This window comes from Myotis davidii, unplaced genomic scaffold (assembly GCF_000327345.1).
Source record: "Myotis davidii unplaced genomic scaffold, ASM32734v1 scaffold109, whole genome shotgun sequence".
NCBI lineage: Eukaryota > Metazoa > Chordata > Mammalia > Chiroptera > Vespertilionidae > Myotis > Myotis davidii.
The window spans coordinates 338,467-363,108 of NW_006300368.1; the positions used below are offsets into that span (position 1 = coordinate 338,467).

General features: G+C 55.8%; 2 protein-coding genes and 1 pseudogene across 12 annotated transcripts in view; 2 read left to right on the top strand and 1 right to left on the bottom strand.

Annotated features, from left to right (window-relative positions):
• The window catches only part of CD300LG (CD300 molecule like family member g), a 13,642-nt gene extending 12,832 nt beyond the window's left edge, over positions 1–810 (top strand). For all 4 annotated transcript variants that reach the window (XM_015572566.1, XM_015572568.1, XM_006776842.2 and 1 more), the window contains exon 7: positions 566–810. In XM_015572566.1, the coding sequence (XP_015428052.1) occupies positions 566–709 (144 nt within the window). In that variant the 3' untranslated portion in view covers positions 710–810. The remainder of the gene's footprint in view (positions 1–565) is intronic.
• Positions 811–817: 7 nt separating this feature from the next.
• Positions 818–2,280, top strand: LOC107185156 (annotated as a pseudogene).
• Positions 2,281–6,056: 3,776 nt separating this feature from the next.
• The window catches only part of MPP2 (membrane protein, palmitoylated 2), a 26,256-nt gene continuing 7,670 nt past the window's right edge, over positions 6,057–24,642 (bottom strand). For 4 of the 8 annotated variants that reach the window (XM_015572553.1, XM_015572554.1, XM_015572551.1 and 1 more), the window contains exons 2-12: positions 22,962–23,025; positions 17,873–17,991; positions 12,359–12,790; positions 11,752–11,979; positions 10,795–10,926; positions 10,587–10,692; positions 10,443–10,511; positions 10,062–10,223; positions 9,222–9,424; positions 8,792–8,920; positions 6,057–7,596 (exon numbers count right to left, since the gene is read on the bottom strand). In XM_015572553.1, coding sequence (XP_015428039.1) covers positions 7,420–7,596; positions 8,792–8,920; positions 9,222–9,424; positions 10,062–10,223; positions 10,443–10,511; positions 10,587–10,692; positions 10,795–10,926; positions 11,752–11,979; positions 12,359–12,790; positions 17,873–17,991; positions 22,962–22,992 — 1,788 coding nt within the window. In that variant the 5' untranslated portion in view covers positions 22,993–23,025 and the 3' untranslated portion in view covers positions 6,057–7,419. The other 4 variants (XM_006776845.1, XM_006776850.1, XM_006776851.2 and 1 more) reach the window with 4 other exon arrangements.

Below are 24,642 nucleotides of genomic sequence, written 5' to 3' on the forward strand. Positions count from 1 at the left end.
CGGGCCCCCGCCAGGGCCAGGCAGGGCTCAGAAGACCTGGTCTGTGTGTACCTGGAGCAGGCAAGCCCCTGGGCCTGGACCCAGCAGCAGGCTTCCCTCCGCCCCCTGCAGACCCCACCGGCTCCTCCCTTCCCTCCATCCTCAGACTCAGCACCTCTTGCTCCTGCAGAAGCTGGAGGGAGGAGCGGGCCTGTTGCCCATTAGACCAGTTCTGATTTCTCCACGTGCAGCTGTGAACCACGCATCCCAGGCCTTGGGAAGCTGCTGAAAGAGGTGATTCCTGGGCTCCATCCCATCCTTCCAAGCCGGCCCTGGGGCTGGGCCCAGGACCTGGGATTTCTAACAAGTACCTGGTGATCTCCAGTGGAGAACCCTGGGCACCCTGAATGCTCAGTACTTACGTTTGGGATGTGGGGTCTTCCACCCACCCCGATAGGGATGCTCTGCCCAGGAACCATGACCCAGCGGGAGGCTTTCCTGCCTGAGGTCAGCCCAGGGCAGGTACACACTGGGCGGCAGGGAGTCGCCCCTCTGATCTCCTCACACAGCCAGGCATTCATTCCAGGCTTTGGAGGAAGGATGGAGACAAGCGTGGCTCCTTCCTGGTCGAGAAAGAGTTAATTGCCTGTGGGTGCTGGTGAGGAGCTGGGGTGAGGGGCAGGAAGCCACTGGTGCAGGTGGGTCTCTAAAGGGAAGAGGAAGGGTTTAGGGCAGGAACCTACAGGAACCTCAAGGTGACCCTGAGTCTGGCCCCAGAGCTACTATTACTTTTCTTTCTTCTTCTTTTTTTTTTTACAGTGAAACTGGGGGCGGGGGTTAGGGGGTGGAGAGGGGATAGCTTGCCCCTTATACAAAACTTGGAGGGAAAAAGAAGAAAATAAGTCATTCATCTTCTCACCGCTACCCAGAGACCCTCATCAGTGCATTTGGTTGTTTCCTTTCAGTCTTTCTTCTCCGCATCATTTGCTGGTGTTCTTTCACAAATCATGTTGCCTATACAACTTCATATCCTGCTTTTCCCACTTCGCGATTACTGCAGATAAGCAATTCTCCATGTTTTCACAGACCTTTTATAAATAAAGTGTTTATCAGCTGTGTCATATTTCGCCATGTCAGGGCACTTTAATTTCATTGTTCTCTTCCACTAGATAACCTTTTTCCATTTGTGCTTTGGGCAAGGCTCTATCTGCACTTGGAGATTTCCTTACGAAGGATTTGCGTATGTGAAAGTGACGGGTCATAGGGCATAAATATTTTTGAAGTTGCTAATACCTATCGCTAAACAGCTGACAAAAGAACAAAGCTGAGATGTGCCAAATTAAATTACAGCCGGCAGGAGAGTGAGCATAGAGACAGGAATGGTTAACCAGTGAATTATTATACTAGAAGTGGTGAGTTAATTAACCAGTTAATGGCTGCGGGCCGACTGACAAAAGACTGCTGACATTCCTGAATGTTTTTGGAGCTTAGAGTCAACCTCCGGGCATCGACCAGCTGACCCCAGGCATCACCGCATCCTGCGTATGAACAAACGACCGTTCTGGACTGTTGCCCGAAACCAATCAAAAGAAGCGAAAATTTCTTCCTTCCCCAGGAGGTGCTCCTATCACAGAACTGTCCCTGCTTCACCTTATCTCAGCCCCCTTCTGTAGCCAATGCAAATTCTGTCCAAACAAACTGCATCTTTCTTCCCCAAAACAAAATATAGAAAAACGCTCGTGGGCTCCAGGGTAAGGGACAGGTTGCCTTCCCGCCCGAATCATGCTGTTGGTGGTTCAGACCTCAGGCTCAGGACCTGGTCCTTCTCTGGCTACAATATGGCCCAATACCCACTTTCTTTTCAAAAAGGGGTTCAGGAGGTTAGTTGGGCCGGGACGGGGGTGGGGGGGATCCACCGCCGTTGACCCCAGGGCCTCTGTCATGGCTCTGCGCTCCCCCATGGCCGTGGGTCTCAACAAGGGCGACAAAGTGACCAAAAACATGAGCCGCTGCCGTGGGCGCCTCACCACGCACCTCACCACGCACCTCACCACGCACACCCCGTTCCTGCAGGACACGATCTCAGAGGTGTGTGGCTCTGCCCACCGTGAGCAGTGCCCAGTAGAGTGGCTCCAGGTCTCTAAGGACAAGGGGGCCCTGCAATTTATCAAGAAAAGGGTGGGGACACACATCCACGCCAAGAGGAAGAGAGAGGAGCTGAGCAATGTCCTGAGGCCACAAGGAAGACAGCAGCCCAGAAGGACTGAGCCCCACCCCCGTGTGTGATAAAACCTGTTCAGGGGGGCGGAAAAAAAGGCATTCAGCCATGGAAGTTAGGTTTTCTTTGTGGCTGTTTAACACAGCTTCCGGAAACGGCAGCACCAACTTCACTCCCACAGGGCCACACCATCAGCATTTCTCAAAGCCTCTACCCGCCCCCCACGCCCCCCCCACCACCATCCCTGTGGGTGTGGCCGGAGGAGCTGCCCCTAACCTAGCCGGCACATGGAGCCCAGCAGGTAGTCTAGCCTAGAGTAATCTTTTATGTCGTTTATACCTTTGCCTTGATCTAGCCCTGGAATTTATAAGGTTTGTGAAATGTGTAGCTTGTCATTTGCTAAAAGTTTCACAAAAAGACCAAGCCGTGTTCAGCTAAAACTGCTGATGATTGCCAGTGAAAGGTTAAAGTTGGTGAGGCCCGGGCAGGCTAAGTAAGCCTTCTCAGATGGAGGATAAAGAAAAAATGAATTTATCTAAGGAAAAGAGGACGGGGCGGGGGGGGGGAGTGTGATGGAGATATCCAAAGAGAAGGGCTACACAGCACTGAGCCAAAGGGTACTGGGTCCATGATGGCAGCAAAAACACACATAGGACAGTGAGACCAGGAAGGGCATAGGAGAAGCCACAGGAGAGCCTAGGCGGGGCCGCTCTGGCTCCCTGAGAAGTCAGGGAAAAGGGGGCCTTGGAGACAGGCTCAGGGGGTGAGCCCGGGAGGAGCTGCCGCTGCCCATTGCTCTCCCGGTTGTAAGTGTCGTGGGGTCCCTTACAGCAGGGGTCGCCAACCGGTGGTCCGCAGGCCTCTGGTGGTCTGTGCGGTCCGAAGGTTGGTGACCACTGCCTTAGAGGTTAGGAGATATGTCCCTGTCCTTTGTCCTGAGCAGATTTCCTCCTCTCTCTCTCTCTCTCTCTTCTCCCCCCTCTCCTCTTTCCTCTCTCCCCTCTCTTCTCTCTCTCTCCTGGAAATCTTAGGGAGGTCTCAGGGGAGCGTCTCCAAAGAATATTCATCAGCTTGCCAGCTGTGCTCCTTCAGAGTCATGGTCTCCACTGATTGGTGGGTCAGGGCAGGGGATCATTAGCCGGTGTCAGGGCAGCGGGTCCTGAGGCAGCCAAGGTGTCACTTGTCTAGTTTTGCTGCTTTTCTGGGCCTTGAGCTGAACTATAACTGAGGCCCAGACGTTATCTTTCGGGAGGAAAGGGGGTCTAAACCATAAGACAGCGATATGCTGGGGAGGAGAGGATACCTGGGGACCAGGCTTTTGTTTTTCCATTTTGCCCCTTGCCAGGCCTCCAGAGCTTTCTGCCCTGAGTTTCTGTACCTGGCCCACGGTCCTTGCTCTGCGCATGTCTATCTAACAGCCAGGACTGCTGGTCAGGCCCAGGCCCAGGATGTTCTGAAGGACCAGGGGGTGAACCAGCTGAAGCAGCTGGCAGGACCCTCTAGGGGCTTCCTCATGAACTTCCTCACTGTGCCCTCCTTATACCCTCAGAGGTGCTTTGGGGCACCTGTGAAGTGAGAGTGAGGTGCTCTTCACCTACAAAACTTTGAAAACATGACTGGCACCCAGCACTGGCCGCTGGGAGGGGTGCCACAGTGACCTGAGTGGGGCCCATAAGCCTGGTACAAAAGCAGCAGATCTGCCCATCTTGATGGGACCACATGGGTTTACCAATCTATACCCTCCACTCCCTCCCCCCAAAAAAGCTTGCTGGCGCCCAGAGAAGTAGAGGGACCTGCTGAAGACCACAGAGCCAGTTCCAGGTGATGCTGAGTGGATTAGCCATGGAGTCCTGGTTCCCTGGCCCTGAGAACGCTCCCAGGCTACTGGATACAACCATTTAGAAAGAGCATCTTGGGGGAGGTGGAGTGTGGAATGGCGGGACTGGAAATTTCAGAAGACAGCACAGAACACAAGACATGTCACTCAGAATCCGTTCCAGAACCACCTGTGCCGTTCCCTGCTTTCGCCCTCTCCAGAAGCCACCTGCCGACCCCAACCAAAGACAAACAGCCCTGCCCTAGCCCAGTGGTTCTCAACCTTCCTAATGCCACGGCCCTTTAACACAGTTCCTCATGTTGTGGTGACCCCCAATTTCATTGTTACAAATTGAACATAATGAGAACATAGTGATTCATCACAAAAACAATATGTAATTATATATGTGTTTTCTGATGGTCTTAGGCGACCCCTGTGAAAGGGTTGTTCGACCCCCAAATGGGTCGCGACCCACAGGTTGAGAACCGCTGCCCTAGCCAGTTTTGCTCAGTGGGTAGATTATCAGCCTGTGGACTGAAGGGTCTCAGGTTCTATCCTGCCCAAGGGCACATGCCCGGGTTGCAGGCTCGATCCCCAGTGTGGAGTATGCAGGAGGCAGCCGATCCATGATTCTCTCTCATCATTGGTGTTTCTATTTCTCTCTCCCTCTCTGAAATCAATAAAAAAATTAAATAAAAAATTTAAAAAATACAAACAGCCCAGATGCCTTTGCTTTCAAATTTAATCAACGGAAAAGAAAGAAAACCAGTCAGACAGAAAGCTCAGGAACTGGATGGCTGAGGGAGGGGCGGGGGAAGGGGAAATGGGTTCAGACTGTGGGGGGCAAGGGCCTCATTATCCTGAGGTCCCTCAAATACAAGCGTCCACAGTGGGAGGAGGGAGGACAGAGTCAGAGCTAACTCGTGGGTGCACACACCTGTTCCGTGGAGTGGGGCTTATGCAGGGGAGGTAGCACGCTGTTCAGAGAGGGATGGGGACAGGAGAGGGGCCCAGCCCTGCCCCCTGGGGATCACTAGAGGTGAAGGTGCCAGAGAGCATCAACACTGGAGATTCACCCTAAAGGGCCACCTGCCAACCCCCCAGCAATGTGCCCAGCTCCCCCCACCCGACCCCATCTTTTGGTCAGAGGTTAACCAGGTGAGGTGGGACCTGGCAAAGGACGCCCCATTTTCCTCCCACTCCCACTCCCCTTGGGCTGAGGGTGAGGGTGATGTAAGAGTTGAATTAAGGATAAAAAGAAGGCTGAATAAAGGGAAAAGAGGAGTATAAAGATGACTGCATAGTGGATGTGGAGCTATGCAAATGAGATGGGAGCAGACTTGACCCTGACATCTCATTTGCATATCATATGCAAATGCAATGAGATCCCTAATATAATAAATATATTTCTAACTTTGTAATAAATATTCTGTTTCTTCTCCCTCCCCTTCCCTAGGAAATGGGCACACAGTGGTTCAGGGGCCAGCTTGGGCTGACGCTGCAGCGAACATGACTGACATTCAGAAGGACTGGGGGGCACAGGGGCTGGGGCAGTGATGGCGAACCTTTTGAGCTCGTCGTGTCAGCATTTTGAAAAACTCTAACTTAACTCTGGTGCCGTGTCACATATAGACATTTTTTGATATTTGCAACCATAGTAAAACAAAGACTTATAATTTTGATATTCATTTGATATATTTAAATGCCATTTAACAAAGAAAAATCAACCAAAAAAGTGAGTTCGCATGTCACCTCTGACACGAGTGTCATAGGTTCGCCATCACTGGGCTAGGGGATCCCCTAGCAAGGACAGGCTCACCCAGGAAGGATCACAGAGAAGGATGAGGGATGAGATGCCTGGGGAAGTTGAGGACAGCATTCTTTTCTCAAAAGGGACTCTCACCCTGGCTAGTATGACTCAGGTGGTTGCAGTATCGACCCGTACACCAAAAGGTTGTGGGTTCAATTCCTGGTCAGGGCACACACCCAGGTTCCAGGTTCACTCACCAGTTGGGGCACATGGGAAGACGACCAATCAATGTTTCTCTCTCTCTCTCTCTCTCTCCCTTCCTGTCTCTAAAAAAAACAAAAGGGAGTCTCCTATTTTACACAATTGCCCTCACCAAGGACAGGAGAGTGGCATTTAGGGTCAGGGGACAATAAAAGAGCTGGAGGAAGACATCTGGGCGGGTCAAGGCTCTAGAATCTGGGATAAGTGTCTCATAAGACAGGGAGCTGCTGGGAAACCCTGAAAAGGGGACCCAAAGAGTGACCTCCAAAGTGTCTCTTGTCCAAAAACCAAGCACACTGAAACACATATGCCAGTGGCAGAACCCAGACCGGGGGGTCGCATGTGGACGTAACCTGCACAGAAACAGTATGGATGGCACCCCCTGGCGTTGGGCAATGAGGAGCCTGTCAGAGCACAGTGCTCACAGCTTCCCTCCGCATCCTTCCTGAGCCCCCCCCCACGCCCCCATCAGTCCTGACACTAGTGGACCACGTGGGCCTGGCCAGAGCAAAGACCACATGGACAATGGTCGTGAACAGGGAGCCCAGGTGTGTCCTCCCCATGGGCCATGGAGAGCTTGGAGCTCTTCGGTCAGTAGTGGCAGGCTCCTGGGGACAGGGCTCAGCCTCCAACCCCCCTGGCCTGGGCTGTGCCTGCTGCCCCCTGCCGGCCTGGCCCTGCGGGCACATTGGAGAAGTCCGCGGAGAGACTTCGGCAGTGAAAAGCTGTGGATGAGGGAGATACCGGGCAGGGTCCACTGGCAGGACTCTGCCTCGTTCCTGGGAGCAGAGAGCTGCACTGCTCCCGGCTGTGACAACTGGCTCATGCTTTGGCTCCTGCAGCCTTCTGGATGGCACCAGGTTGGCCCCACTGCCAGGCCTGCCTGGCTGCCAGGGGGCCTTGCACTCCCCTGGCCACATAGAAAAAGCCTAAGGCCTGCTCCTAGGACAGAGGGGTGAGAGGTGGGAGGAGCTCGGGAACAGGGTGGGGTGGCCAGTCCAGAGGAGAGAAGGTGACTGGAGAGAGGTGGCGGGGCAGTGTACCTACTGACCACGTGGTCCCAAAGCATCTTCTCTTCTCTGGTCTGAGCCTTTGGGCAGTGACTCTGACACACTCCTGGGCACAGCGTGGCCCTCAAGAGGAACATCTGGTGGCTAATGGGCATCAGGAGAGGGCAGCACCTGGGCACAGAGGTACCCCACGAACACCCACCTCCCTGGCAGTGCATGCCTCTGCGCCGAAGCCAGACTCGGGGCCTGCGAGGAGCTGCTTCCCAGGGAGCCAGAGCCCCAGGGACTGGAGCTCAGGACTGTGGCTGAGGGTCATGGCTGGGAAAGGGATGGATTCAGGTCTCTGGGTCACAACCCAGAGGGGACAAGGTCCAGTGGAGCAGGCTCAGTACACCCAGCTGACAGGCACCCACTGGGGCTCCGTCCGCAGCTTCTCCATGGCGGCCTGGAGCTCGCGGAAGGTCCTCTCCAGGTTGCAGTTGACCAGGCTGAGGTCAAAGTAGTGCCCGTAGCCCCTCTGGATGCGGCTGCTCTCCTCCACCGTCCGTCTCAGGTCCGCCTCCTGCCAACACAAGGGGACCTCCCGCCGGTCAGTGTCCCCCACTCACCCCCATCATCAGAGGGGTCTACAGCCTGCCCCGCCTAGTCCCCTCCCCCAAGGCCAACCATGGTGGGCACAGACTCCCTGGCTTGGAGCCCCTCCCGACATGTCCCAAGGCGCTCTCCTGCAACCATGGACAGACACACAGGTAAAAGGAAGGAAGGAAATAGCCCTTAGTAAGAGCCAAACATGGCACTAACATCTTTACAGCTCGCCAAATTTTCACTACGGCTCTGCAAGGCAGGACTCATTATTCCCCATTTACAACAGAGAGAACGGAGGTACGAGTTCACATCGTCAGTCAGGGCTACACAGAGCCTGCCTGACTCCAAAGACAGTGCTCCCTCCAGTCCGATCAGGCAGCCCCGAGAGGCACGTGTCAGACCTGGTACTGGTGCAACCCATCAGTGCCCGCCCAAGGCAACCCCCACCCCAGACCCAGTCCAAGCTGGTCAGGCAGGGGTGAGAAGGGACTTGAACTCTGACTTAAATAAGTGGAGATGGGAGCGCTGGGCTGGCCCAGCATGTCCCAGCAGCACCAGTCCTCGGTGTTTGTGGCCAGGGTGGCATGCAGCAGAGGGCAGCCCCACCCCAACAGCCTCTCCAAGGCCTGGGCAATGCTGCCATGAGGGCCGAGAGCGGCAGTACCAGGTATGGCCAGCAGAGGGACACCTGCGCACGGAGCTCTGCAAACCCTATACCTCTAGGAACATGCTACTCCAAGAGGGGGGTGCCCTGGAGTCCTGCAATACCTGATTTGAACCCTCTCCTCCCAGCACCGCTGCCTCCCTAAGGCTAACTCATCCCTCTAGCCAGCCCTCCAGCCTTTCCCAAGTTGTAAATAGCCCAGAGTCCCCCTGCCTCTGCCCACAGATACCCCACTGGCCTCTGGGCTCCCTGTGGTCAGCACTGTCCCCAGAGTGGATCGCGCAGTGAGCCTGGCAGAAGCTCCTGCACCCTGGCTAGCTGTGCCCCTGAGTCTTTGGGAATCTAGGCACTTCACCTCCTTGCTCAGGCTTCCGTTTCCACACCTATAGGTGGGAACTTCGAGTCCTCCTTCACTGACACCTGGGGTGGGTGCTCTCCCCTCCCTCAACACCCCTTCTCCTTATCAACGCTGATCTGCCCCCTCCCACCGCACCTCAGAGCCCCTCACCGTGAGCTGCTTAGTAGACACCCCACTTTCCAGTGCAGCCCGGTTCATGGCCCGAAGGGTCTCATAATCAGGGGCCTCGATGAACACCACGTAAGGGACAAACTCCGCTGTTCTCAGCACCTTCACCGCCTGCAGGAGAGAAAGGTGCATGTGGGGTGATGGGGGTGAAGATGGGAATGAATGGGACATCCGTCCTGGAGATGGATGCTAGGTGAACAGCTGGCAAGTAGCTGGGGATGGGGTAACTGGAGGAGACTAGAGGAGCTGGGGATCTTGGAGGCTGAGAGAGAGGGTCTAAGGGGGCTTGGTCCCTGCAGTAGCTGAGGGGGCGCTTGGGAGATAAGTGCCTGGAAATATAGGGAGGAGCGCTGGGGGAATCAGAGGACCCAGAAGGGATACTGGGCAGACTGGGAAAAGCAGGCAGCAGTACCTGGGGGTTGACATCCAGCACGCACACCTTGCCGGCAGCGACCACACCCCGGATGGAGTCGATACGTGTGCCATACAGGTTGCCCTCGTATTCGCCATGTTCCAGGTAGCGCCCAGCACGGATGTCAGCCTCCATCTCCGCTCGGGACACAAAGCTGTAACCCTGGCCTTCCCGCTCTGAGTCTTTGGGCCGCCTGGATGTGTCTACAGGAAGGAGGGGCCGAATGGGCACTGCTGCAGACACACATGCACATGTGCTACCTGCATCCCACAGCCCCAGGGGGCGGGGCATGCTGCCCTCACATGCTCAGTTCTGCTGCCTTCCCACACACCGTGCCCTCACCCTCTCCACTGGCACACACAGACTGTAGACATTCATGTGGAGAGAAACCAGCCCAGTGCTCAAGAGGGGGAGCTGCGGCCCAGAGAGGGCAATGCAGAGCCATAAAGCAAGCCCAAGCTGACCTGGTTCTTGCCCCCAGGAAGCAGGAGCTTTCACCCCAACGGTTGTGTCACCAAGAAGCCCTGTCTTTCGTCAGGCCACACACAGCCAGATCCCTGCTTCACATCAGTGCCCACCTGGGCTTTTAGCAGGTGAAACGTGAGAAAAGGAAAGGCAAGGCCAGGGCAGCCCCTCTGGCCACAGGCTCAAGGGACAGCCCCCAAAACATCCCAGCCTGCAGTTCCCCCACTAGCCCATAGAGGGCGCGGGCCCCACACCTCACACCTGAAGTGCTACTTAACGTGATGCCCATGCATATGCCCATTCAGTGGACCCAGTGCTGGCCTCCAGGGCATTCCCACTCCTGACCCCCGCCCAGCAGGCCCAGCTCCCACTCACAGGGCACCGTGGTGCCATAGCGGTCTGGATCCCACATGATGAGCTTGTTCTTCAGGCTGCGCCGACCCACACCCTGAGCCCCGATCAGCACCAGGGTTTTCCGGCGGAAAGGAGGCATGCGGGCCACCTCCTCATAGATGAGCAGCTCATGGCGGTCGAACTCTGGACACAGGGAGATGGCGCTGCTCAGCAGGCTGTTCATCGGGTGAAAGGGGTGGGGCTGGGTTCCCAGGGGCCGGGGGCAGCAGGAAGAAGCTGGGCAGGGTCAAGGGACAAGCCTGGCAGCATCAGAACCAGGGGAGGATACGCACAAGTAGGGTGGGGGCAGAGAGGGGATGTGCCATGTTAGAGGAGGACGGGGAGGGCGCCTACAACACCCACCTGCATTCTTGGTGGTCAAATACATCATTCGTTTCTTTTTTTTCCCCGAAAGGCTGCCGCATAGGGTCCCTGGCCATAGAGAGATGGGTGAGTGCGGCCAGGCTGAGATGCAGTCAGATCCCAGAGGAGGACCAGGGGCGATACCTGAGTTGGGCGTCAGCTCCAGATCCCGTTTAACGAAGGCTTTGCGCTTCTCCTCCAGCAGCTGGCTGGGGATGAGCCCAGCACTGCCTCCCTCCACGTGGCATGCCTAGAATAGACATGGGCAAAGCTCTGAGTGAGGGGACACCTCCCAAGCCCTCACCTACCCCACACCATACCCAGAGAGACGACAGGGGCACCCAAGGCTCACCTGCCACCAGTTAGCATCATCCTGGTTTACTATCTGGAGTAGGTCCCCGGCGTTGAAGCGCAGGCCCGCTTCCTTGCAGGGGATGAGGCTGTCTCGGGCTGGGTCATAGTCAAAGTGGCATTTCACAAATACCTGGACCAGGGATCAGGGAAGGGTCAAGGGAAGAAGCAGGGGAGGCTGGAGGGGATGGGCCCTCTCCCATCCCCCACCCCACCATCCCCAACCCCTCATGGAGGGGGGGTGTCATACAGTCCACCCTCTTCCCCCCTTCCCTCACAAAGATGAGAGAGGCCCTGGTACTGCCCCTTTAATAAAGGCAGGATGCCCCCAGGCCTGCCTGGCCCGCCTCCCTGGTACAAGCCTCCCTTTGATCTAGAACAAAAGGACTCAATCAGAAGGATGGGAACTGTGCTCAGGCCTGGGGCGTGGCCCACCTACTGAGGAGGCAGGGTCACCGGGTAAAGGATAGAGCCCCTATCACCTGATGCAGGATCCCTCCATCCATTCACCTCCTCCCCTTGGAGGTAGGGGCTCTGGCAGACGCTAGAGAGCCAATAGAAGTAGGCAAAGCAGCCAGACCTCCACAATCCACCAACAGAGAGGCGGCTGTACAGGACACCTGGCAATCCGACTCTGCGCCCCCACACAGACACACAGGCAAGCATGCAGCCACACACCAGGCACTCGCTGGTACACCTGGGTACCACAGGCCTTGAATGCACACACACGTCCCTTGCACATGCACACGGTGCCCAAGACGAGGGCAAATGCGAGTGTGTGCACAACACGCAGATGCCTGCAGGTGTCCTGGTCACTTGCCTCCCCAGCCGCAGATCCTGCCCGCTAGTTTGCTTTTCAACGCTGGTTGAAGAGTTGCTCCCACCCCAGGCCTGTGACCCTGATAGGGAGGTTCAGCTACCCCTGGTGCTGGGTGGGGACCTGGGTGGAGGGATTCACCTGGCGGGGCAGGTGGGGCTCCTGGTAGCTGGGCAGGATCTTGAGGATGACGCTGCCGCTGGCGCTGCGCAGGAGCTCCTGCAGCGCACGGGGATCGCTGCCCACGGGCTGCCCATTCACCTCTTTGATGATGTCACCCACATGCAACAGGCCTTGCTGAGCCACCATCCCCCCATGCAGGATGCGTGCGATCACCAACTCGCCACCCTCCACGCGGAATGTCACTCCCTGGGGGATGGAGAGAGGGTAAGATGAGCCCCACTGCTCCACGTCATAATCCTCTAATGGAGATTGGAAGATTCCAGTATCCCCGTTTAGATCTCTAAGACCCCCTGTTCCCATCCCTACCCCCCCACCCCCCACGTAGCCCTCACAGACTTCCCCTCTTCCATCCTCTGCCCAAATTCTTCACTTATGGGAGCACTAAAGGCGGGAAAGCGGGCAGAACGAAGAAGGTTCTGGCACATGTATGTTTGCAGCTCATATGCACAGTCTGTGAGCCCCTGGGTCTGCATGGGCAGATCCCTGGGCAGAGCTGATTCTACCTACTAGTTACTCTCAATCCCCCCATCCGAACTGCACATCTGGCCCTGCCCAGCACCCTCACCAGATGTTCTCCAGCAGTCTTGCGGATGCCCACCATGCGCACCGCGTCGGGAGGCACCGGCTGGTTGCTGAACGTGGGATCCAGGCCGGGACTGGGGGGTGGTGTCTCATAGGTCTTTGAGGCAACAGAGTCATGCGTCTCCAGGAGGGACTGGGGAGGTGGTGGGAAGAGAAGGGACCATGGGCCAGTGCCCTGCAGTCCCTTTCCATTCCACCTCCCACTCCCTGCCGGCCCCTCCCCCAAGGGCCTGCCCCAGTTGCACCCCAGCCTGGAGGGAACCTGAAAGTGAGGCTCCTGGAGGATGCGGGCCAGCTCAGCGGCCGTGCTGCTCCGTTCGGCCAGCTGCGCCAGGTCCCGAAGGATCTCCTGCACCAGCTCCAGGTTGTTGTCCCGAACAGCCTCCAGCTTCGTCTCCTCCAGCCTCTCATGGGCCTGGGGGTGAAGGTGGAACAGGTGAAACCTGATGCTTCCCCAAGAGCCCTGGTACCAAACCGTGCCCCCCATTTTCCCTCAGGCATCTCCCCATCCCCAAATCCTGATTTTAGGCCCTTACACAAAAGGGAGAACACTATATACACTCTTAGATCTCTTGGGTTTTTGTTTGGTTTAGTAGGTTTGGTTTGTGTTTTGGTTTTTAACTTAATATGCCCTGGAAATCACTCTGTGCTATAATATGGAGATTTTCCATTATTGTTATTATTATTTATTTTAATTACTGCACTTGACTTATTGTATGTTTGGAGTATCATAATTTATTCAATCAGTCTCCCCAGGTATTTAGGTTGTTCCAATGTTTTACTATTCTATATAACAGCGGTCGCCAACTGGTGGTCTACGGACCACCGGTGGTCTGTGAGGTCCAAAAGGTTGGCAATCACTGCTACATAATAAAAGGCTAATATGCAAATCGACCCAATGGAATGACCGGTTACTATCACACGCACTGACCACCAGGGGGCAGACACTCTCCCACAGGGGGAGCACCGCTCAGCCAGAAGTTGAACTCACAGCTGGCAAGGACAGCGGTGGTGGTGGGAGCCTCTCCTGCCTCCGAGGCAGCACTAAGGAGCAGTGAGCCTGGCTTCTGGCGGAGCGGCGCTCCCACAGGGGGAGCAGGCCTAAGCCAGCAGTCAGACATCCTCCGAGGGGTCCTGGACTGCGAGAGGGCACAGGCCAGGCCATGGGAACTCCCCATCCGTGTGCACGAATGTCATGCATCAGGCCTCTAGTAACAAAAAAAGCTGCAGTGAGTAACACTGGCATAGCTGTTCTAACTCTGTGGAGAAGCTCTTCCATGTAAACACCTAGAAGCCTTGCTGGGTCAAGCAGTAAATACATATGTGGTTCTGACAACTCCCCTTTATGGGGCTTGGGCTGCTCTGCCCTCCCACTGACACTGGATGAGAGACTTTCTGAAGCATTGCCACCGAGTACTAATGATAGAGCCTGTGCTTGAACCCAGATATGCCAGCTCCTGCTCCAGAACCATAAGCCAACTGCGAATGCCACACTGCCAGTTCTTTGAAAGTTATTCCGTCCTCTGCCCCACTCCAATCTCTCTGATGTTGGCAGAAGACGCCTAGGGTCATAATTAAGTAGTTCAAAAACTGACAGTCCCAGAGACTGGTGTGCCAGACGGAAACATCACTCGCTCTTCAATCTGGATGTGACCATGTGACTGGCTTTGGCCAATGGGACATTAGCAAGTGTGATACATGCAGAAGCTTGGAAAGTGCTTGGGATTTGGAGCTTGTCCCCGTGTGCGGCTGAGACGACCGTATGAAGAACCCGGCGCCACCTCCCAGAGGATGAGAGACCTTGCTGTCCCAGATGCCACAGCCTTCCAGCTGACGCAGCAGGCATGTGAGGCCATCCTAGAGCACCCAGCCCCAACTCAGCAAGCCCATACCAGAAAAGCCACCCCACTGGCCCACAAAACCATGAGAAATAAATCACGATCGTTTTAGGGCACTATGCATTGGGGTTGTTTGTTACACAGCAGAGGTTAACTGATACACTAGGCTCCTCACCGCTGAAGTCTCTGCTTGTCATGTCTGCTGGTCAGTGACCCCTGTGGACCCTCATTCTTCTAGGGCTGTGTCTTGCTTTGCCATCTCTCTCACCCTGTCCTGACCACAGGAATAGCGTCCTCCCTGTGAACTCTGGCTAGGACTACATTGTAACACTCTTTATGATTTAAAAAGCACCTCCATGCCCTAACCAGTTTGGCTCAGTGGATAGAGCGTCGGCCTGGGGACTTAAGGGTCCCAGGTTCGGTTCTGGTCAAGGGCATGTACCTTGGTTGCAGGCACATTCCCAGGGGGGAGTGTGCAGGAGGCAGCTGATTGATATTTCTCTCTCATCGATGTTTCTAACTCCTATCTCTCTCCCTTCCTCTCTGTAAAAAATCAATAAAATATATATTTCTTTAAAAAGGCATCTCCACATCCATGACCTCCCCTATCTAACCACACCATGCCTCTGACAGATCAGCATCATTATCCTCACTTCTCAGGACAAGTAACTGAAGCTCAGAGAGGCTGTCAGGTGTCCTAAAGCCACAGCCAACCAGCGAATCTTCCGACTCCAAACTCTGTGTTCTTTTTCCTGCATCCCATGTGGTGGCCTCCCAGCTGGCAGATGCCCCTACTGGTAACCGTTTGCCTGGACTTCTGCGCGTCACCTACATTGGACTCTTCACCTTAGCCTTGGCCGCCGTTGAAACACCTGCTGCTGGACCCATGTCGGGCCTCCCAGATGCCAACCACCTGCCAGCCACCTGCTGTCTGCAGCCAGACCCCTGGATTTATCACCTTCCTGCCAGATTTGACTTCCCTCCAGCGCCTTTACTTCTCTGGGTTTGTCCCTCAGGCCCTGCCCCTCCCTGGTCCCAGATCTAACCAGCCTGGCCCCTCCCACACTGTCTGCATCCCCAGAGAGAGGAGGCAAGCCCAGCTCCATAAGGGTAAGATAAAAAGGTTAATAGCTACCACACGCAATTCCACTCGGCTCCATTCCTATGGGTTTCTGGGCCACTTGGCCGGGAGAACCACGCCTTTATAGCTGGATCTTTGATAAAAGCACTTTGTCTATTAGATTAGAAATGTACTGCTACATACATAATCATTAAAATCGGTAACGAGGAGTCAGAAGTAGGTCCCGTTATCCAAAGCAAGTCACATGGTCAAGCCCAGATTGGAGAGTAGAGACAGCCCTTTGATGCAAGAAGTGGGAAAGTTACATCACAAAGGGTCACACCGGAGGAGATGGGAAGGGTTTTCCTGAGCTCCGGCAGGAGAAGGGCGTTTATTTACAGCCTGACACAGTACGTTGGCAACCTCTCTGTCAGGCTGTACTGTGAGGTCCCAGGAGATGACAGACTTGGGCTCCATCAGGAGAAGAACAAGCTGACAGTTCATTGCCATAGCCCTGGTACACGGTGAGCACACAATAGTATGTGTTGAATAGATGATGGATGACTGAGTGACTGAATGGTTAAGTGGATGACAGGGCCGGCCAGCCAGCAAGCCCATCATTGGAGAGCCCATCAAATAGGTTAGACAAAGCCCCAGAGAAGGCGACTGAGGGGGTCATGCTTTGGAGGGGACTGGCTAGAGGACCTTCTAACCCTGAGCTTCTGTCAATCCGAGTGACTTTCCTTATGTCATTGGCAGTCTCACTGCCAAAGCCATAGCTAACGTGACCCAGGGGTGATGTCGTCTAATAAATCCAATTCTGAAATCAGCTTTGGAAGGTTCACAATGTGCATATCAGCAATTCCATTGCCAAGGGCCCGCCCTAGAGGAACTCTCACAGTGCAGAAGCAGAGGGGTGTGAGGACGTGCACATCCTCATGCAGCACTGTCCTTAATACAGGCAAATAGGCCACAACGTCCCTGCCCTTCAGTGTGGAAACCAATGAATAAATACACTGGTCAGGGCACATGCAGGAGGCAATCATTTGATGAGTTTCTCACATTGATGTCTCTCTCTCTCTCACTCTCTCTCTCTTCCTCTACCCTTCTCTCCCTGCCTTCCACTCTCTTTAAAAAGCAATAGAAAAAAATATCCTTGAGTGAGGACTAAGAAAAAAGCACACAAAAACGTTAAAAAATAAAATAAAAACACATATAAAGAGGCATTTACATCTAAATACATATATAGGCAAGCTATGCAATTCAGGATTATGACATCATCAACCTCAAGTGGATCCTGCTCCCTGGCTTTGCTGAGTTCCCGCTCTCCTCCCCTTTAGTGATTAGCTGAACCTTTACTTCCAAATTCCTCCTATTTTCCTGCTCAACCCCCGATCCCGAATTCCCAGCAGATGACTGCCCCGCCTCCGCTGGAAAATCTGAGCAATTACACATGATTCCATGCAACGCCCAGTTTGCCTCCAGCACAGCACTGGCACCTTTCTCGCCTTCCCTCCTCCTCCTCGGGAGAGGGGCTCCTTCTTCACCTCCCCCCCCCCCCCCCCCCCCCCCCCCCAGCACCAGCCCCACCCTTTCCCTCTGCAGAATCCAGGGTGCCTTGCTACTCTCCCCCCTCACCTTCCAGCCCCAACACCAAGTACTGCCAATTTTCTTCCTAAATATTTCTTCACCTTCCCGTCCCTCAAGCCCTGTTGTTACCAGAGGTGTGGTTCAGAGCGACCCCCCGCCTCAGTCTCTCCAACTCCATGAGGCTGCCAGAGGGATGCTCCTAAAATGGCCATATTCCATCCTCACCCTCCTGCTTAAAACCCATGGAAGACTCCATCCATGTGACTCACAGGACATCACAGGACCATGTCCAAGCACCCGGGCCCAGCCCCCAGTGCCTCCACCACCTGCCAGCATCTCCGAAGCTCCCACCCGTCTCACACCTGAAACTCCAGCCTCACGCCAGTCCCCTGTACACTCACTCCCGACTCTTCTCACCTTTGCTTCAGCTTCAGCTCTTCCCATGGCCCAGGATGCCCTCCCCTCCCTCCTCATTCTTCAAGACTCAGCTTAAGTGGCCCTTCCTCCAGGAAGCCTCCCCTGCCTAGCCCGGGCTGAGTTAGGCAACTGTCCTTTATGCTCCCAAATGCCGACTGCATCTGCCCCTGTCACTGCTGTTACCAACTGTTTAATAACTCCCCCATTGAGTGAGTCTTTTACCCGCCTGATGCATGGCAGGTGATCTTGTAAAAATGTCTGCACAAAATGCCCTATGACAGAGGGATAGGCAGGATGAACTCTGGAGATCCCACACAGGCATGCTCTCCCCACTCCCATCACAGTCCACAAGCCGGCAGACACCACACAAGCTTCCACATGGGCATGCCCCACACTCAGCAGCCAGGCCTGGCACAGCTCCCCGACCTACAGTCCCCCAGCTACCATCTGGGCATGGATGGTCATGTATACCCCCCTCCAGGGGTCCTTGTGCCACATGCCCCATTCCCAGGGCCCTGTATGTCCAACACCCCATCCCCGCTGTGCCTCCCCAGACACAGTGCCCTGGTACCTGCCTCCTGGAGCACTATACCTTGGCCAGGGATCTTACTATGGGACTTTCCATAATGCCTCGCAGGAAGATCAGGTCCAGTTCTGCAGCCCCCGTGGCATTGGGGAGGGAGCCCAAGTTGTCCAGGACTTGCTGCATGGCTGCGGGGAAGGGGTAGGCGGTGAGACACACAGGTGCCAGCTAGGCACCAGAGACCAAAACGCATCACAACCGCCCCACCTCACGCCCCACAGAAGGCAGCCCTGCCCCAGCAGCACCTCCCTCCCTGCCAGGCACGGGAATGCCTGGGGTAGGGCCCTCGAGGGGAGTGGCCGTGGCCTGTTCTGCAGGCCCTGGGTAATGCCAGCCTGGGCAGGTGGGAGGCCCCAGGCAGGAGGAAGTAGACTCTGATGTGGGAGGAGAGGGGAGAGGGCAGCAGGCGTCAGGTTCCAGGTTCTGCCCTGCACCAGGGAATCACAGGCTCCTCACTCCAACTCTGAATGGACTGAAGCCCCCGGACTCAGCCACCTGCCCCTGAAGGGCTCAGGACTGAGAGAGAGACAGTGCTGGGTCATGTTCCTGACAACAGGCTGCCATGCAGGAAGCCAGGGCCCACACGTTAGCTAGTGCATGCCTTGCCACCAATTCAGTGTGATTTTGCATAACTCACTGTTTCTCACTGGTCTCCATCTTTCCCTCCTATATAACGGGTGGGTTGGATTAGATGGTGTCTATAAGCCCCTCTGCTTTGATAATGATCTATAATCATCCAGAAATTAATATAGATCCTAGGAAGCCAAAGTGAGGCCCAGGACATTGGCAGGAGCTGGGAAAACAGGCCTGGAATGGCTGTGGGCGCCCAAGGGCAGAAGTCAGACTAAGTTATTCCCGGGATCCGCAAAACCTCAGCCGGGGAAGGGACATAACCAAGGACATGAGGCCCCTGATGCTGGGCCCCAGCAGCGTCGCTGAGACCTGAGGTAGGTGTTGCCATCAACCCCAAGAGAGGAGGGAGCTGCCAGCTGTGGCAGGTTCTGGGGGAGGAAAGGAGAAGCAGTGTGCCCAGCTGGGGGCCAGAGATGGGCAGGGGGTATCATTAACCTGCCACCCTGCCACCCACACCTACATCTGCATAACAGCCCCCAAGCCATGGAGGAGGAAGGGTGGAGACCGCCCCTGGCACCCCTTACTGCTCTTGCCAATGCCTCCTCCTCCAGGAAGGAATGGGAATGGGGAGGAGGAGGAGGAGGAGGCACTGAAACTGGAGCTGGCAGACATGGTTCAGGGGCTCCTGGACTCCCACCCTCCTCCCCCTCCTTCACCCCACCTTTTCCAGAAACAACATCCTAGTCGGTCCTTCAGACCCCACCTGCCCAGGCCTGGGCTTGCCATTGGTCAGAGACCTGTAAGACCCCTCGGGGGCTCAGAAAGATGCCATGGACCCTTCCCACTCTGCAGGGTACCTCGGGGTCCACCGCCTTAGCTGTCCTCACACACAGACTGCCCAGCCTGCCCTCTGCCTAGGCCCGCTCTCCGGAGGGGCTGTGCCGCCGGACCCTCAGGCTCCCGGAAGCCCGTACCTGGGACACCCTCTCCAGGTGCCTACAGACCCTGTGGGGCCAGCTTTCCCCGCGGCCTCCAGACCCTCCTTCCTACCTTTCCTTCGGAGGTCGGCTTCCTCAGAGGATCCCCGGGATGTAACCCCCAAGGAGGCCCCGCTGCCTGGGCTGCCCGCCGAAGCGGCCCCCCACCCGGCCCCGGACTCCGGGAGCAGCCTGCACAGGCTCAGCCGCCCTGACCGCCTTGCTGATTGGTCAAAGGCGGGGGCGGTGGGAAAGAGAGTCCCAGTCCTGCCGCTGGCTGGAGCCCCCTCGGTTCAGTACCAGCCAGTGGGAGGGGAGAGGAGGGGGCTGAGAGAGGGGCCGGGGGTGCTGCCCCTTCAGATCTGGGGCGGCGCTCAGAGACCCTCCCCTCACTGCCCAGCTGCAGGACACCCAAGGCGGGTGGGGACTTGGCCCCACCTTGTTCCCGCCCTCGCTTCTGAAGGTCTGTCCTCTAATACACACCCACGCCACCTCCTCCCCGTGCCCTCCGACCTCTACTCTATGTCCCCTCTCCAGGCCCAGTTTCCTTTACAATAACCCCCTCGAATCAAAGGAAACACCTCTCCCACCCCCACCCGCCCAGAGCGACTCAGTCCTCCGCCTAACTCAGCCATTGGGGGTGAGGGGTGACAGGGAGAAAAGGGAGGGGAATGAGAGGTGGCACCACTGTGCCTGGGAAGGGTACCTTAAGCCCTTCTGACCCCACATCTCAGCTGTAGCTTCTCCGGGTCCCCTATCTCCCATTAATTCTTCCCCTTGGATAAGAGGTGACTACCTGGTGGGCAAGTCGGGCATCTTGGAATTGTGGAAGGGAGAAGTGAGGGAGCATTCTTGCAGCAGGGACAAGGGCGGTAGAAGGGAGAGAGTTGGCATTTACCCCAGCCCAGGGCCTCCATTACTCTCAAACCCTGTACCCATGAGGTCACCAGGTGCTGCTCCTGCCACCAGCTCTCCATTCCCGGGGGAGTGGCACCAGCTTGCATTGCACCCCTGGTTGCCACGGCAACAGGAGGGCTTACACACCAGGACTGTTAACCCTGGGATGCAAGAAAGATTTAAAGGGACAGCTCCATCTGAATTCAGCCTACATCCCCTCTGGAGTCAAAGAAAGAAAGGAATCAGGTAAAGGGAAAAGACAGGACCAGGCTGCCAGTCTGGAGACTCCAGGGGTAAGTTCTCTCCACTCTCAGCCCATGCTATCCCCTACATATCCCTCAGTCCACCCCTAATGCTCAGGGAAAGGGCCTGGAGGTCTCTCTGCCAGAGGAATACACCCATCCCACGCCCCCTCCACAATGACAATGACCATCTTGACCAAGGGGAAGGGTGGGAGAAGGACCTTGCCAGCTTCACTCTCTGCAGAGCCCAAGGCTGGGATCTCTCCCGAAAGGAAGAGGCAAGTGGGAGGGTAAACCTGACCTCAGAGGCTGGGGCACAGTTGTCTCTCAGGCCTGTAGGAAGTGTACTGGCCACCAAGTGAGGAGGGACAGAACCCACCGTTAGATTTTTTAGGGCAGAAGCTACTCCTGGGCACGGAGGGCTGCCTGCAGGAAGGGCTAAGAGCCTCATAGCCTCTAAGTCCCGCATCACCTCTTCACAGAAGATGAAACAGGCTTCGGGAGGTGCAACAGCTGACTCCTGTCCTTTCGGTTTGGGAAGGGAGGAGCAGCCCAGGGAAGCAGGGGCCCCAGGAGTCCTCAGAGGAAATAAGCCCCATAGCCACACCCCTGGGCTCCCCTCCCTGCCCTGACCGCCCCCCTCACCCCACCGATGCCCCCATCACCTGGCCTGCAGCGAGGGAGCTAAATTGGTGGACCTTCTCCTCCCTCTGCACCCCTGCCAGGCACTATTAATGGGTTTACTGGGCAGCCCCAGATTGAGAGGCCTTTAATCACAGGCTCAGGGATGGGCTTAATTAACCCATAAGCAGCTTACAGTGGGGCCCAAGCATGCCAGAGCAGGGGGGGGCGGGGCCAGGGGACCCAGCGGGCTGGACAGGAAGTAGAGGCACTGAACCTCCCAAGGCTGCAGAAGCTGGGGGACATTGGTGCAGTCCCTCCACGGCAGGAAGAAGAGGCCTTTCCTGGGGGACAATGGTGCCACAGTTTAGGTTCTGGCCCCTCACAACAGTCTTCACTTTCCTGGCTCAGTTTCTCAGAGGAGAGCAACAGTCATTTTAACGCCATTAGGGGCCTGGGACACCTTGCAGAGGCAGCTGCAGGGCCTCCAGCAAGGGCTACTTGGGAGGGAGGCACCTAGGCCATGAGAAAGACAGACAACTCAGAGCAGGTTAGAGCTGTAGGGCCTTTGGCCTCTAGCACAGGGAACTTCGCCTGGTGGTCCCTAAATGCACGTAAGCGGCCATGAACCCCAGAGTGGAATACAGATTTTGTGAAGAGAAGCATCTATATATACAAAGCCCAGCAACTGGAACGGCAGAACAACCAGAACGACCAGAACAACCGGTGGCTATGAAACCCACTGTGGCAGCCAACCAGCCTGATTCAGGCCCTCATTGCCTCCCCCTCCCCCACCAGCCCGCCCTGATCAGCCCCTAACACCCCAGTGGGGGCGGAACTGGCCACCAACTGCCTGCAGCCCTCCCCCCACCGGCCTGGCCCGATGGGCCCCCACTAGGGTGGCCCGCCAGACCCCCCCCCCATGCATGAATTCGTGCACTGGGCCTCTAGTTTGTCTATCATGAAGGCCATGGCTGTCATCAGGTTCTCAAAAGGATCCAGGACCAATGACCTTGTCCCATCACCTCATCTTACAGATGGGGAAACCTAGGTCCCAAAAGGGAGGGATGACTCAAGGTTACAGGTTAATGAGGTAATAATTTGGAGCATGGCATGATGAGTGACTGTTCCTAATGGTAACTCTCATTCTCTGACATAGCCTTGGAGGCTCCCATCAACCTTTTTACAGAACAGAAAACGGGCTCTGGGAGGTTAAACAGCAGCTTGCTCCTGAGGCTTCCTAGCTTGTCTGGGTGGCCCATTCCCTTGCCCTAAAAGCTCCTACAGAACCAAGTTGAGGCTTCCTGATCCGGCATCCTCCCTGCATAGCGTCCTATGCCCCTGCACACACACACACACACACACACACACACACCCATCAATAGCTGGTCTACTTCACCTATCTGGGGGGCACCGCATCATGGACTTCTCATCCCAGGCTGGGCTGCTGTTGTCCCTCTACCTCAGCCATCCTCCAAGGCCCAGCTCCTAGGGGGTCACTTTCTCACCACCCAGGTCCCATGCCATAGTCCTCCAGCAATAGTGAGTGTGCGTTATCTTTGGAGCATTCATACCCCTGCTCTCCGAGGAAGTGTGTTAAGCTCTGTCTGCAGCGCTACCCTGGGGCAGGTGTGGGAGGGCCACGGAGTTGCCTGAATGAATGGCTGAGTGGCTGGGTGGATAGTGGTGCTCCTACAGGGACCTGTGGGAGTGCCTGGTAGCTGCTCCCCACCCTGCCTGGCACCCTCTGAACCATTAATATTAATTGACTTCCTCTCCCTTTCTTACCAGTCTCAGAGTTGGTGGCGGCAACCGGCATGGTGAGGTCGGCAAAGGTTCCGTAATGCCTCTCCTAGAGGAGGGAAAAAGGAGGATGAGAAAGGAATCCGGAAGGACCTCCCACTCATGATCAGCCAACAAGGTAAACGGAATGGTCCCAGAGTCCTGGGAGGCAGGAAGAGCAGATATTTCGTGCCCAGTTCTTCGAGGAGGAGGTGACAGAGATCAGAGAGATCAATTGATTTGCCCAAGGTCACAAAGCTAATAAAGAGAGCTACAAAGAAAATCCAGGCTTTATGACTCAACAAAAAATTAAAAAATTAAAAAAAAATTATCCCCACCATCTGTTCTTTCTATTTTTTTTTAAATCCTCACCCAAGGACATGTTTATTGATTTTAGAGAGGCGGGGAGAGAGAGGGGGGAGGGAGAGACAGAGAGAGAGAGAGCCCTGAATCCGCAACCTAGGTATGTGCCCTGACTGGGAATTGAACCTGCAACCTTTAGGTATACAGGACCATGCTTCAAACAACTGAAGCCACACAAGTCATGAAGCTGTCCTGGATGTCTTTTTTTTTTTTTTTTTTTTTTTTTTAGATGGGTTGGGTAAGAATACAGAATTTGAGTCAAAGGCAGGAAAGATGGGTGTCCCCAGACAGTAAGCTCCATAAAGTCAAAAACCACATCTGTTTTATTTTGCCTCTGGATCTTAGGCCTAGCCCAGTGTAGATAGATGCTCCACAGATGTTGTCAGTCTGTCTGATAGGAATGATGTCATACCTCCCTAGGGCCTCTCTGGGTTCCCTTCTCCCCTTCTCCCCTTCCTAGCCCAGAGTTGGGACTAGGAGAGCAGGGGGCTTTGGGCAGAACCAGGTGTAGAGTTTACAGCCCTAGTTCCCATTCCAGAACCTCCCCGAGTTGGAGTTGGGTCTCCCATTTTTCAGGGAAAGGGGTGGGAGGGATTGGGGCGGGGCAACCCATCACCCTTCCTCCCTTTGCCTTCCTGGTTCTGTGCTGCTGAAGAAAACGCTAATTCCCAGTTGCCATGACAACAAAAGGCAGTGGCACACAGCAGGGGTGGGGAGTGGAGGAAGTTCCTGGCAGTGCCCACTTTAGGCCTGAATGTGTGCTGGCCCCGGGGAGTAGGGGAGCCACAACTTCACCTCCCTCCCAAAGAAAGGATTCTTCCCAGAGAGACCACGCCCTGATTTTAATAACACCCTCTCCCCTTCCCCTCCCAAGCCTGGGCGCAGATAGCAGAAATTACAAAGATGGCAGGACGACTCCCCTTCCTCCCGGATCTGCCCCTGAGCATGTGGAAGAAGGCAGCTTTCGGGGAGAGGAAGGGCACCTCCTGTCAGGCTGGCATCAGGCTGGGAAAAATGCTCAGGATCCACGGTGCCAGCCGGTGCCCCCAGCGCCAGGCCCCGCTGTCCCTGTTCCTAGAGAGCAGCGGGAAGGGCTCTCTTCCCCACCCAGGTCCAAACGACAGGGAGCCTGGCACCTTCTGGCGGCCGGCGCTGCTCTCCGGACACGGGTGCGGACGGAGGACTCCGGTGCTCCGCCCTGGGTAGAGGGGGGAGGGTGGGAAGACACGGGGGGATTCTGGCTCCAGAAGCCTGGCCCGGCTGCCTGCGTTTTCTCCCCGAGGAGTCGGTTCCCACGGCAGCGGCTCGCCTTGCCCACCCCCAC